Raw genomic sequence first — 14,615 nt, 5'->3', positions numbered from 1 at the left:
TACGTCACGAGAGTTTTCCTTATACCAGGGAGATGTATCATACTCTGATGTGTTGAATTGTTTAATTGCCAGTGGACGCAGTGGAAAGATCCGGACCCTGTCTTTCAAAACTGGAATAATCTCACTCTGCAAGGCTCACCTGGAGGACAAATACAGATGTAAGTATTTAGTATTTAGATGAAAAGCGCTCGTTGCACATGCTCAGTCCTTCGCCAACTCCTGGTCGAACATTACCCCCAAAATAACCACTTATAGCCTATAAGTTTGGCCTCAGGGCAGATATTTATTTGAAGGGCACGAGGCCAAAGGTCCGTGGCCCTCGTGAAATTCCTGCCCTGATCACAAGCATTCTGGATGCCAGTCCCAGGCCATGCAGAAAATAAAAGCAGCTATGCAGCGTAGAACTTTCAGCACACAAATGCACCATGATAACTGACTTATTTTCAGCGAACATTTGCAGTGAACATCAGTTCTTTTTTAAATTTTTTTATATATATTCTATTTATAATTTTTCAGATAAACAACAACAGAACAAACAAACATACAGCGGCTCAGACACGTATATAAACATAATTAGCCAGTGAGGCAAAAGCATTGCAGAGAGAGAGAGAAGGACAACAATAACTGAGGCGTGGGATTGCGCCTCATCCTATTTTGATCTCCTCCGAGTGAGGAATAAACGGACTCCAAACACGGGCAAAAGTTCTCATCGAACAAGTCTTCAAAGATCTGAGTCTCTCTGTTTGTGACATCATCTCAGTGACCCACATCAAAAAGGAGGGGGCAGTAGAAGATTTCCATTCCTTTAGAATTAGTCTTTTGGCAACAACCACACCTAGCTCCAGAGGCTGCCGTATTATCACAGGATGATCCTCGCTGGTCCGTGAAATGCTGAAAACAGCCAGTCCCTGCATCAGGCTTAAGAAGCATTTTGTAGGCTTTAGAGTACCAGTCTAATATCTTACACCAAAAGCCGGTTAATGAGGAACAGAACCATTCTACACCCGTCACAGATTGGTGAAACGATATATCTTTATCGTATCTATATCTAGATATGAACATTCAAGATATTAATATCGAAAAAGCAACGATATAAACGATATAGATTTCCCCCCGCGCTCGCCCTGCATGTACAGCTCTGGCAGTCACAACAAACATCATTTTTACGATTGCCCTTGAATGCACCGCTAAGGCCAGCCAACCACAAACCTTATTTCATGCTTGCTGTGGATCGACAGGTGAAGCCGACCACACACTACCTGCACAGCGGGGAAATTAAAAAGTGACATGAGTGCCGAAGATAATGCGGCCGGTGGCGGTGAAGAATCTGATTTGGTGCCAAAACATAAATCCTCCTCCATTATTTGGAGGTTGTTTGGCTTTAAAAAGGATCATATAAACCCGAGCGAGGTGTTGTGCAGGTCTTGCTTGGCGAAAATTGTTAAGATAGCACAACAAACACGTTTCACCACCTCAAACATCACCATCGCGTGCTGCACGAAGAGTGTATTGCTATGAGAGAAACACCGGGGGACTTCTCTGTCATCCCAAAAGAAGCCCAAGCAAAGTTCGATTGCTGGTGCGTTCAGTAGCGTTACACCGTACGAGTCGATGTCCACCAGACATAAAGACATTACAGACGCTAAATGGTAAATGGACTTGTACTTGTATAGCGCTTTTCTAGTCTAACTGACCACTCAAAGCGCTTCTAACACTACATGCCACATTCACCCCACTCACACACACTCATACAGCACGTCTTAAGTATACTACACATAACTACGTGCTTTCTAATCATTCATACACACATTCATACCCTGATGGAACACGGGGCTCAGTGTACTGGATAGTGTAGTGGTATGATTGCCACCTTTCATGTGGGTTCAAATCCCCTGCATGAAAGGTACAATCTCCAGTAGGGGTTAGGCAAGACCTCCTTACCTTATCTGCCTATCTGTAAGTCGCTTTGGATAAAAGCCTCTGCTAAGTGCATAAACATAACATAACAGTGTCTTGTCCAAGGACGCTTCGACATGTAGCCCGGGGAAGCCAGAGGCGAACCACCGATTGGTGGGCGACTGCTCTTCCTCCTGAGTAAAACATACTGCAGTAAAACATACTGCATGGCAAAAGACAGGGTCCAGGGACTCTGATAGTGTGGTGGTAAGATTGCCAACTTTCATGTTGGTGACCTGGGTTCAAATCCCCTGCATGACAGGTATTACCTCCAGTTGGGGTCCTTAGGCAAGACCCCCTTACCCTACCTGCCTACCTGTAAGTCGCTTTGGATAAAAGCGTCTGCTAAATGCATGAACATAAACATACTCATGTACACAGTCTTGAAAGAGGGCTTTAAAAAAATGGTTCGGACGCTGGACAAGCTTTCTAAAATACCATCCCGGACACATTTTAATCAAGGGGCCATATCGTTCAGCCCTAGATCCTATGCAGCCTAACTTTGGAATAATGTAAGCGCTGCACAACCTTAAATTGTATAAGTTGGTGCCTGCTGCTTACGGAGCGAGAATGAATTTCAGCCAGGCACTCATCCCACATAGATTCAGGCAATTCCAAACCCAGTTCCTCTCCCCTAGCATCCCGAAGCGTCACAGTTTGTGCCATTATACAGTCATCAAACAAGCGTACGATTTTCAAAATGAGGTGGCCGGAGTCAAGAGGGGTGAACATCAATTCTTCTTTCAAAGATCCTCAATTCCTCAACAAGTGATATTTAGAGAAAAAAGTAGAGGTGCTTTTAAAGAAAAGTGTTTGTGAAAAATCTCTCGGGGACAAAATTTGACCCTCCATCCCACATTGAGAGCTTTTGCGCTCGGATTAGCCTCTTTTGTCTTTCTAATCACGATAACAAAGTGCATTGGTTCCATTTGAAAATCACATGACAAACAAACTAAAAATAGTTTTTTTTTTGGCCTTCGTCATTCATATGTTCTCTCCTTTCCCCTTTCCCTCTCCTTCTCCAGTTTTGTTCCGGCAGGTCGCCAGCGCAACAGGCTTCTGTGACCAGCGGCGCTTAGGTCTTCTCCTCTACGATTCCATCCAGATCCCCCGGCAGCTTGGCGAGGTCGCATCCTTTGGCGGCTCCAATATCGAGCCCTCTGTCCGCAGCTGCTTCCAGTTTGTACGTCACACGCTCAAAGGGTTTTTATTCATCTGTTGAAGTAGTAGTGACCTTACTTCCAGGTCTGATTATGAGTGCACGTCTACAGTTAAGGCAGCGGTTTTCTGTGTTATTGTGTAGTTGCCCTCCCATTTCCCATTGTACCATTGTCCAGGGCAGTAGATGCTTTCCACAGTAGTCTCAGTGGTGTTGTTCCTTTTGCTGTGTCATAAGAACTACCCGACTGGTAGCACTGAATTTAGTTAAGTTGCCCGTAAGGGGTTCCAAACTCTTCCATTCTCTGGCGATCTCAGACTTCCTGTGATGCTTAAGGAAAGAAGTGATTTAAGCTCAGTCAGCTGCTTTGAGATGCAGGCGACTTTTCCTGCTGCAATGGTTACGCGTTATAGAAGATTTTAAAAAGTACCAGAGTTACTAGCAGAAATCATTCCGGCAACACAGCATCCGAACCATCAGAAACAAACATTCAAGTTCTCAAGTCCAAATCTACCAGTGCCACACCGTTCTGAATCATATTGAGTTGGTCGTCCTCTGCGGCAGTAAATGGTTCAGTACACTGAGCGATACGGTCTTAAGACTTTGGACAATAGCTTGTAGGGTTTAATTCATTCAAGTCCTCCAGCTGAACTTATTACAGTTCCTTCAGAGATAAAAGCTGAAGCAGTTTTCTTACTCGATGTTAAAAAAAGTAACCAGAGATGATTGATTTTTGTTAAGAACTGGCGATTGCAGAGGCCAAACAGTGGGGAGTTTACTCTCAGACCACTCTGTGGGTAATAAATAAACCAAACTAAATACAGTTTATTGGGAAAACTGATTATCTGTAAATTCTGATCCACTGCAGGATGAAGTGTAATATCATCCTTTCATAGTATTGTAACATGCAGTCTTGTTGTTAGGGAGAGAGTAGTAATTAACTGGATGTGTACATTGTAGTCACACAGACTTTAGGCTGAAGAGGCCAAAGGGGGATAATTTAATCATCTTTATTTAGTAGGTGCACCTCTGAAAAAGCAACCCCTCTATTTACACTACCTTTAATGTAAAATAGATAAGATAAGATAAGATTTGGCTTTCATCCTGAGTTACGCTTCTTTAAAACAACATTTTACTCGCTTCACAACTCAAACTTTTCTCATTTTTTTCACATATACTAAATCTTAGAGCAGCAAAAAAAACAAAACATTTCCTGTTTATTATACCAGTCGTAGTAGGCCTGGAGTGTATGTATGTAATACTGATGCACCATTTTACATTTGTCAAAGAAGGGGTCGCTCTCAGGAGCTCAGTGGATTCCAGCGTGGTACTTCATCGTTATAGGATGCCACCTGTGCAACAAGTCCAGTCGTTACTCGCTACTAAATATTCCAGTCAACTGTCAGTGGTGTTATAACAAAGTGGAAGTGATTGGGAACGACAACCGCTCAGCCACTAAGTGGTAGGCCAGGAGTGGGCAAACCTTTTGACTTAGCTGCCAACCTCTGAGCAGTAGCCGCCCGTTCTTGTGTTGACTGCTTGCTAGCGTAGTTAGCATGCTTTGTGGCAAAATGACGGCTGATATTGTACTCTCTGAAAACCGCAACCGTTTCTTGGCATATCAGACATACAGCCGTTGATCGGACTTCAGTGAAAAAATATTTTGTTGTCCACTCCTTTTTAAACACTCGGCACTCAGCGTCCACTTTTCTTTTCTTTGGTCTGCTCATTTTTACCGAAGGGGGGGAAATGGCAGCTGGAAAGTTACACTCCCAACAAAAGTCAATGTGTCTACAATAGTGCGCCATCTATCGGGGAAACGAGGGTATTGCAGGGAAAGGGAAATGCATGAGGTTTTTACACATCCATGGGTTTTTACTATAATTTGGACAAGTTCGGTGGGCCGGATTAAAAAGCCTAACGGGCCGTATATGGCCCGGGGGCCTTAGTTTGCCCATGTCTGTGGTAGGCCATATAAAATGACAGAGCGGGGTCAGCGGATGCTGAGGCGCATAGTGCATAGAGCTATAAGCTGTTATAGCTGCAAAGGATGGCCTGACGTCATATTCAATCCTATCGATTAAGAAGGGATGTCACTTAAGTTCATATGCGTGTAAAGGCAGATGAGCGAATACTTTTGGCAATATAAAGTATATACTGTATATATACGTCTGTCTTCTGCAATAGGGTTGTAAAATGAATCAATGAATAAAAGAAAGAAGTATTTTACTTTATTTTTTTTTATTGATTCAGTCATTTTACAACCCTATTTGCAGCGGATTAGATCTTCTTAGATTTCAGCTTTCTGAAAATCCTTTTAATTTTCTTTCTTAGGCCAACAACAAGCCCGAGCTCGAGGCCGCCATGTTTCTGGACTGGATGCGCCTGGAGCCTCAGTCCATGGTGTGGTTACCCGTCCTGCACCGGGTTGCAGCAGCTGAAACTGCCAAGCACCAAGCAAAGTGCAACATCTGCAAAGAGTGCCCCATCATTGGCTTTAGGTCAGATCCTCAGACGCAATTTATTTGTTAATTTATTTATTTATTTTTTGTCAGTATTGCACCCAGGATCTGCACAGAGCATAGTTTTATTCACCTACATCTATTTGATCTATTTTTTTACATTTAAAAAGTTGTTTTATTCATTTGGCACAGGTCTGTTTCTATGTACCTCTAGACAATCTGTTCTATTTTATCAACTTTAATCTTTTGTAAGTGACCAATTTTAAAAAAAAAAAAAAAAAAAAAAAAAAAAGTAATTCATATTATATCAAAGGCTTTATATATTGCACATAGTCACAGATTACATATGTATGTGTATATATGGTATTTTTGCTGCCCTTAATATGTAAGATCAGTTGTACGATTCCTGGTCAGTGCACGCCTCCAGGAAACCCATCCATCCATCTATTTTCTACACCCACTCAATCCAACTCAGGGAGCCTAGCCCAGCTGTCATTGGGCGAGAAGCAGGGTGCATCCTGGACAGGTCGCCAGTCCATCACAGGGCCACACAGAGACAAACAAGACAAAGAACCATGCAGGCTCACACTCTTTCCTCTTTCCACCAGTCGGATCAGTCAGATTATTCTCTGTCACCAGAGTCTGAAGCAATTTGTCACCCTAGTCAAATACTGCATGAACAGGAAAAACAGCTCACTTGTACCTTTGAGTGATTATATGCATTAAATGACAAAAATACAGCTGTAGTTGAAAAAAAAATTTAATTAAATCAAATGAAAAAATACTTTTTTTTAACCTGTCAGAGTTTTATGCAATAAATCAATCAGCAAGTTTTTTTTATTCGACATTCTGCGTCACAGAATGACAATCGGTTCTATAACGGGGAAGCTTCCCTGAATGAATAAATCGGACACCTTTTATACCTTAGCAAACATTTCAAGACTATCCTGGTGTGTGATAGACAAAGATAAAGAGCATCCGTTTGCCCCTGATTACGTAAAGCCTTCAGTCCCTCGCACAGCTGTAATCACATACGTTTTATATTATCAGTACAGCTCTTTCTATCTGAATGAATACACAAGGTCGGAGAGAGTCTCTTTAGCTCACACCAGAATTTTCCCATCATATCCAAAAGGGTTTTGTAGGAATTCTATTCTAACACCTTTGATTTAGATAATGATGAGACCCAACGAACGGTTTTAATGTTTTTGTCCGTCTGTTTGTTCTTCCTTTTGAGGTGTTTTAAAGAGCTGTTGGTGGGCCTTCCATGGAAAGAGCAGAGATGTATTTAAATAAAGAATCCAGAACTTCAAATTAAATATCTCAATTAGGCCTTTGGCAAATTTTCTTCATTAATTGATCCTCATTTGTTTTTCTTATTTTATGGAGGTTTTTTTCATCTTTTTCTTCCTTCTTAATCTCCTTATTCCTCTGCTTTCCAAAACCCTTCCTCCCCAGTTAATTATACTCTCTCTGTCTCTGACTTTCGACAGATATCGGAGCCTGAAACATTTCAACTACGACATTTGCCAGAGCTGCTTCTTCTCTGGTCGTGTTGCCAAGGGACACAAGATGCAATACCCCATGGTCGAGTACTGCACTCCGGTACGAGACTGTAGACATTCTTGACCTGTAACGTGTAGATAAAATGTAAATGAAAGGGGAAGATGTGAATTTTAAGATGCCAGACTTCAACTGGCTTCACCATGTGCTGAACATCGTGATTTTCAGCTCCCACATTAACAGATTAGAGCTTCCAGACCAGCTTTGTGACGTGGCTCAGCCTTGACTTGAGCCACGCTGCTGGCATGCACCATCCCGTGCTTTGGAGTTGTGATTATTTTCATGCATGAGCGCAAGCATCAGGGAGAAGTGGTCCTTAGCAGTAGTATGCAGCTAAAACCTTTCTTGGTTGTCACATTGACTTAATGTTAGCAACGGCAAACCTGACCATAGATGACCATAGTTGCACTACAGAAACACTGCAGCGTGTAAGTATGCGCATGCAGTCCTGATGCAACAATTCAGCAAATCACATGCAACCAGCCATATAATCAAACTGTTAATTTCCCCTGTATATGCTGATATTTTGTTTCTTTGCGGTGGTTAGAATGAATTGAAGCTAACTTTTTTTCCACTTAGCTGCATAGGAATTTCAATTGACAAGTATAGCATTTTGTTGAATAGAATGGGTTCTGTTTATCTGGTTTGGGGTGAATGAACATCATCATGTAATGTAGCCAGAAGTTGGCAGTGTGGTCTACATAACAAAGAGGAAACAAACAAACAAACAACAAGATGAAAATAAACTAAACTATTTACACTGTTTACACATGGCAGGTAAATGGAGAGAGGCCTCTACGGTAACATTTTTCTTAACTGGTTTTTACCGTTTTTTCACTAAGCGGCTCAATCAGTAAAGTGAGGTAACTATTAACTTTGTCAGAACACATTTGGAAAATCATTGGCCTTCTCTCTTTTGGGTGGAATGTCAATGCTTGTGAAAAATGTGCATAAAAACAAATGCTTTTGTCATGTTGCAGATTTGAATTTCTTTTTTAATTGAGCACATCTCACCTAAATTTTTTAAGATTGTCGAGAATAAAAGCAATAATCTGAAAGCAAGACCTTAGTGCAAATGAGAAATGAGATTAAATAAAATAAGAAATATTAAATTCATTCCAAAGGGAAATTATGTTGTTGCAGTATTTATTTATTTTTTGGGGGGGAGAAGAGTATTATTTTTATTTCTTTTTTTCTTAAACATTTCTCTATCGGTGCCTCTCCAACAAACATCTGCGTGTTCTAGCGTTTTGCTGTCACTCAGCAACAGCATCAGAAATATTTAAAACAAGCAGAGCTGTGGGCTGCTCTTGGTTGTGTTGATGCTGTTGTTGGTCCTTTCGATTTAGGAAATGATAGAATTCAAAAGAACAAAGATCTTTGTGATGAAGTGAAACTAACCACTAAGAGGGAAGATTGCCCAGTGCAGCTGTCATTGTTTTTTGCCACCTCATCTTCTTTGTTATGAAATCAGTTGTCAACGTTACCCAGTTTTAACCAATCAGTATTTGATCGACCAATAACATCTTCTTTAGAACTTAAGAGTCCTTCAGCATTAGATTAAGGGTGCAAAAGCAAAGTTGTGAAGGCAAAGTTCTCTCAACAACGTATACCGCAAAGGTGCTGTTAATTTTTCATTGAGGTTTGGTTTTAGACATTTAAAATCTTTGCAGGCTAGTTAATTTGCTCCAAACCAATTTAAGGAAGCATGACCTTTTCCATAATGGAACACTTACAGGACAACATAGTTTATGAAGGCATAAACTTCACTTACTGGATCTACGAATAAAGTCAGATGAGCTTTAAATTAAGTAGTATAAAAAGTGTGTGTCCCACTTTCATGAAGTGAATAAAGTTTTTTTTTTGTTTGTTTGTTTGTTTTGTGTTTTTTTTTGGTCCATCTCTCCAGACTACGTCGGGGGAGGATGTCAGAGATTTTGCCAAGGTGCTGAAGAACAAGTTCAGGACCAAGCGCTACTTCGCTAAACATCCACGCATGGGATATCTGCCCGTTCAGACCATCCTAGAAGGAGACAACATGGAAACGTGGGCCTCATGCACATACACAAGAACAATCAGGGAAAAAAGAACTCGAATGAGCTTGTTTGATTAGCACCCACCCCAACAAACATACCTGTTCGATTAAAACTGCTTATTTTCTATTAAAATCAGCATTGGACACGTTCACTTTGTACATTGACACCGGAAAGCTGATGCATGGTCAGCACATTTAAACAACCGGAGTATAGCAAAGTGCTTTACACAAACATTGATAAACACAAAAAAGATCAATCAAAAGATTTGCAGTGCGAAGACGCTCGAGCCACATAAGAGACATAAGAGCCACAACTATTTCCACTGCAGATAACGCAGTCCAAAGGGCTCTGTGTGTGTCTATAGACACTAATTAGTGCATCAAATTGCTTAGAACGTGCCTCAACATGCCTTTGGAGGAAATTAAAGTACCGTTTTGTAGATTTTTACATGAGCTTCTCAAAGGAATTATGTCTGTTGGACCTGTACATTTCCAACCTTCAAGCAGTGGATACCTTACCCGTCGTGATGAGCCTGCTCCTGGACAACATGTAGATATGTTTGGGATTCTCAAGGAGTCAAATTGACCAAAATGCAGTCTCAGGCTGTTACCCTTTTTTCACAGGCCATCACACACGTCATAGGTTTCATATCATCCCAGATTTGTTCAAATCATGGTGGCCACAGTGGCAAAAACACAGTCTTGCTGGTCTTTGCACCTCAGCCACCAGGCTTTGTGTGAGTATCAAACACAAGGGAGTTACTGTGTCTATATTACAACGGTTGAGTGGTGAGCTTGTTGGATTAGTGCCTAATATGCTGTCTAGTCTATTATGAAAAAGACATTTACACTCATTAGCCATAACGTAACCACCCTCTTGATATTTAGTAGGTACTTGTGGATCGGGTTTGCTTCCCACTGATGCAGATCTCATCAGATTGTTATTTGGGGAGTTTGAAAGGAGGATAAAACCTCAACCTTTTTTATGTGTTCTTTGAGCCCGTTCTAAGGCGTTTTCTGGGGGCCACTGCTTTCCTACTGATCCTCAGAAATGTTGGGAGTGGGTGCCGGTTGTTAAAAGAACATTTCGCATACGCACTAATTTTAATTTAATTAATCTGGTTGCAATGGACCCTTCACTAAGCCCCGCCCCCTTTGGTTACTGTTGCTATGCCAGTCAAGCTTTCCCTCCTAAAGCGAGAAACGTGGAGTTTTTACCGGTACCGTTAAGTCATATTCCTCAGGAATTATCTGAAATTTTCTGGCAAAATTCTTCAGAGGTGTCACGGAGAAGCAGACAAAAAGGTCTCCAATATGCGTTTGAAGGATACGTTCACCAGAGTCAATGTTGGCGAAGTTCAAAAAAAGAGGAACTCAAAATAGAGAACTTCAAATAGAAAACCAGCACACAAGAACAACAATGTTCTTGTATAGCAGGGTAACTCGATATATATTCTTTAGATTTGAATTAAATATAACGTTAGCATTCACTATCGTTCTGTTTGCCAATTTCTTGCTAAAATAAGCTATCTTGCATTTGTTTACAGTGCGCCAGGATATTGCTCACATATAGTATAAAATAAATCTGTTAGTATTTATTTAGCTTAAATATTACACCGTGGCTCAAGGTTTAACAGAGACGTTTTTGTTAATGTTATCACACAAAGCTATGGTTAGCTAACGTTAGCTAGCACTTTACCGTAGAACAAACGAAGGTGCTCTTATTGATTTTGGAGGGATGTGGTCTTCCACATAGCTTTATCCACACCTGGCATCTTTCTTGTTGCGTCTTGGGCTGGGGAAGGCAAAGAATTCAACACCACCCTCCAAACGTCTTGGATATCGACTGTCAGACTTGCAAGTCCCATATGCACAGGCATATTGCTTTCTGCCGAACGCTTGACTGGCCTCTTGTGCATAGTTGCGGTTGCTAACGTAGGATCGAACAGAAGCCGTTTGTGGGAGGGTCTTAGTGGAGGGTCAATTGAACAATCAGTATCTGCATTTTGTGTGAATTACCCACACGGTGCTGTACTGTTACATTTGGCAAAAGAAAGATTTTACTGGGTTGGATTTAATAGCATCACTTTCAACACCTCAGACGTGTTACCTGCAGCAGTTACACATTGATAACCATTGATATCCCATGTGGGATTACTGTGCAACTGCGCTTTTATATCTTCTTCTGCCATCAAACACAAACAAATGCAAATGGTTTCATACTACCAGGCTGGGCAATCGATTAATTGTAGGTTGCAGGGATTTGCTTTATTTGTATGTGAGTACAGTGCAGCTACCTTAACACTTCAAATCCTTTTTATCCCCTTTTTTTCATGTCAGGGTAGTGCTATTATCCGCCATAACTGCCCTTTCCTTACCTTAAATCCCATCATGTTTTGCTTTGTAATGTCCTCCAACTTCCTGTATCATCATCTCTGTTTTTCTTATTTCCTTTTCTTTTACAGTCCTGTCACTCTGATAAACTTCTGGCCTGTAGACCACGCGTGAGTACATGACTTGCACGCACACACACACACACACACACACACAGATTGTCCTATAAACATGTTTTTCCTCCTGTCACCACCCAATTGACCTTCTCACGGTTCCTTGCTGCGCCTTACTCCACATCAAGAGCACTCCCGACCCTTCGATATTCTCATTTTGACATTAAAACTAAACTTGAACACTATGAGCACTACAAGCACCTGAGCTTAGGGTTTGTGCTGTTGTTTTAAGGGGAAGTCAGGCTGGAACACGTGCCAGTCACAGCAAAATGCATACCTAAGAATCACTGGTCTGCCATTACTCTGACTCTCTCAGGCTTTATTTCTCTCACAGGCTGAAATGCATGGAATATTTGCAAGTATGCAACAATACCAACACCTTGACTGGAAAGCCTTGAACACACTGGAGAAACTAAATTAGCTATGTTATCATCAACCCAAATCCATCTAATAGCTGTCATTAAATTTGATCAAATCAAAATTGTACCACTATGCCAAAGTTGGAAGTGCAGCTTAATGTCTACTATTGTCACAGACTTGTGGGGTAGAAATTTCTGCGAGCGTAAGATCTGTTTCTAAACTATTTGATGTTTAAAATGTCAACATGTCAATACATGGCAAACTGCAGTGCTGTATCTGGCAAGTCATCTCACAGGAAGTCAATTGTGAATGGCGAAAATAAATGTTTTTTTAATATCAGTATATAATGGGACGCAGGTCAGCTCGACAGCTCGAGCTGTCACTCCATGTAGAGAGGCTGAAACTCTTCAACGAAGCTGGCCTGAGTTCCAGACGGCTGGGGCCCTTTGCAGCCTGACATCCCATCTCCGTTTGCTTCCATTTCCTGTTAAGCAACTTTTGCATGAAGGCTACTTCAACTGGGGAAAAAAATACTTGAATCCAACCTAACGCCAACTCTTCAGAGAGAGGGGGGGACTAGAGGGGAAAAAAAGCAACAAAAAAGGATAACTGAGGCAAAATGGTCTGGATAGTGTAGTGGTATGATTTCCACCTTCCATGTGGGAGACCTGAGTTCAAATCCCCTGCATGAAAGGTATTACCTCCAGTAGGGGTCCTTAGGCAAGACCCCCTTATCTGACTACCTCACTTTGGATAAAAGCGTCTGCTAAATACATAAACATAAAATAGAAAAAATTGCAGGTACAAACAGTGTAGAAGGAATAAAGAAGATCAACAAAGGCACAAATAATGCCAAAAAGAAGGAAACCACCAGATCCCATCTATACTCCTATTCGATTCAGTCCCGCGTACTGAGCATTCATGAGGTAACAAAGGAAAAACTCCATTTCAACTCAGGAAGGGCAGCATCAACCAGTTAGGCGTTGAGAGGAAGTCAACGAGTACCAGAATTAACGCCAGGCCAGGGATACCTGCCAAGAAAGAGAATCACAAGTTAATGATAAAAATGATGTCATATACAGTGTCCTCCATACATTATGGAGGATGTATGTTCATGGAGAGTTCAGAAAGCAGCATAGTGAGAGGTGCTCGGTGCTTTATTGGTTGTCTTCTATAAGTCAAGGTCTGTAGCAGATCTCATGTGTTGTCATGCTTAAAATCTGACTTTTAAGCATGTGTGTGTTGGAATTAACGAATCCCTCCTGATTGAATTCATAACCTCCTTCCTTTACTTCTTTTTGTTTGTCTCTCACAGGCCTGGATCGTCTCCTCAGCTCTCGCACGATGACACGCACACTCGGATTGAGCACTACGCCAACAGGTAATGTGTTATCTTCGTTCAGCAGGGCCTTGTAGCATGTGCTTAGTGTTTCACTCAGAGCATGTTTAAAGTTGTCTTTGTCCTGCTCCGCTTTTTCCATTTTCCGTACTGCTGTCCTCAACCCTAAAAGTTTCCCAAATTATTTCTTATCTAGAGACCTCTTTCAGACAGGCACCATAGCCACATTGATTGATTGATGTGACATTTCCTCCCCCCCATGTGCTCATGAACTCCATGAAGCTGTAATTCATTCTCATGATCAGTTGTCCTAATTCTTTACTGAAGTGGGACAAGGATCTGTAAGCTTACATTATCCTCATCTTTGTACTTAATACATCCAAAAGTTTAGGATTTGAGAACTCTGTTGTGCTTTTGACAGAAATTACATCCCTATGACCCCCCCCCCCCCCAGAGTATTGTATCAAATAGAATCAATGTCAAAGTGACAAAGTCGAGAAAGAGTGTTTTTTTTTTCTCCCTCATCCTCTTCGTAACAGTATGTAAAGAAAAAAAAGTTACTTTTGAGATGCATGTCATATACTTTCAGTCCACAAATCTTCTCTTGTTAATATATTTTGGTGTTGACATAAAAAGTTAATAAAGAGCGAAGTTAGGGCTGGGCGATATGGAAAAAAGTCATGTCACAATTTTTATTTTTTTATAGCAGTCGATATCGATATATATCAAATCCATAACTTTTAGCATCCACTTAAACCCCTTATTTTCCACTGTGCTTATTGGTAACATGTCTTTTGCAATACAATAAGCTACTGCATTTGTAATATCATGATGTCTCTTAGATTTTTTGAGGAAATGTTATTCCTCGATAGCTAACGTTTTATCGCCCAGCCCTAAGTGAAGTCTTCTTTTTTTTTTGTATGTTGCTCTAAGATTGAGCAAATGGTGCAGGAGTCTTGCTTGAGAATCACATCAAGAATCAGATTGTTTATAATTTTTTCACGCAGCCCTACCTTAAGGTAGAGAGGGGAAGAGAAAAAGTTAATGTGTGACGTCGCCTCCTCGTGTTGTTGTAGTTATGTGCCTGAGGTACACATGAAAATATATACCTAAAAATATTTTTACATTTTAGGATATATATATATATATTTTAGGTATATAGGTATAATTGATTTATGGAAAACAACATAAAAAAAATCTTTTCTTATGCTAAATTTGGAGCTATATGCAGCTG

At 40.9% G+C, this 14,615-nt stretch overlaps 1 protein-coding gene across 3 annotated transcripts in view; it reads left to right on the top strand.

Moving 5' to 3' along the window:
• dmd (dystrophin) overlaps positions 1 to 14,615 on the top strand; it is a 226,826-nt gene that overhangs the window by 194,477 nt on the left and 17,734 nt on the right. For all 3 annotated transcript variants that reach the window (XM_072368727.1, XM_072369462.1, XM_072369897.1), the window contains 7 exons: positions 73 to 158; positions 2,982 to 3,139; positions 5,450 to 5,616; positions 7,071 to 7,182; positions 9,050 to 9,186; positions 11,641 to 11,679; positions 13,358 to 13,423. In XM_072368727.1, coding sequence (XP_072224828.1) covers positions 73 to 158; positions 2,982 to 3,139; positions 5,450 to 5,616; positions 7,071 to 7,182; positions 9,050 to 9,186; positions 11,641 to 11,679; positions 13,358 to 13,423 — 765 coding nt within the window. The remainder of the gene's footprint in view (positions 1 to 72; positions 159 to 2,981; positions 3,140 to 5,449; positions 5,617 to 7,070; positions 7,183 to 9,049; positions 9,187 to 11,640; positions 11,680 to 13,357; positions 13,424 to 14,615) is intronic.

Source organism: Leuresthes tenuis, unplaced genomic scaffold (assembly GCF_036924035.1).
Source record: "Leuresthes tenuis unplaced genomic scaffold, fLeuTen1.0.hap1 SCAF_1, whole genome shotgun sequence".
NCBI lineage: Eukaryota > Metazoa > Chordata > Actinopteri > Atheriniformes > Atherinopsidae > Leuresthes > Leuresthes tenuis.
Note: the sequence above shows the minus strand (reverse complement) of the source record. Positions and strands in the feature narration are given on the sequence as shown.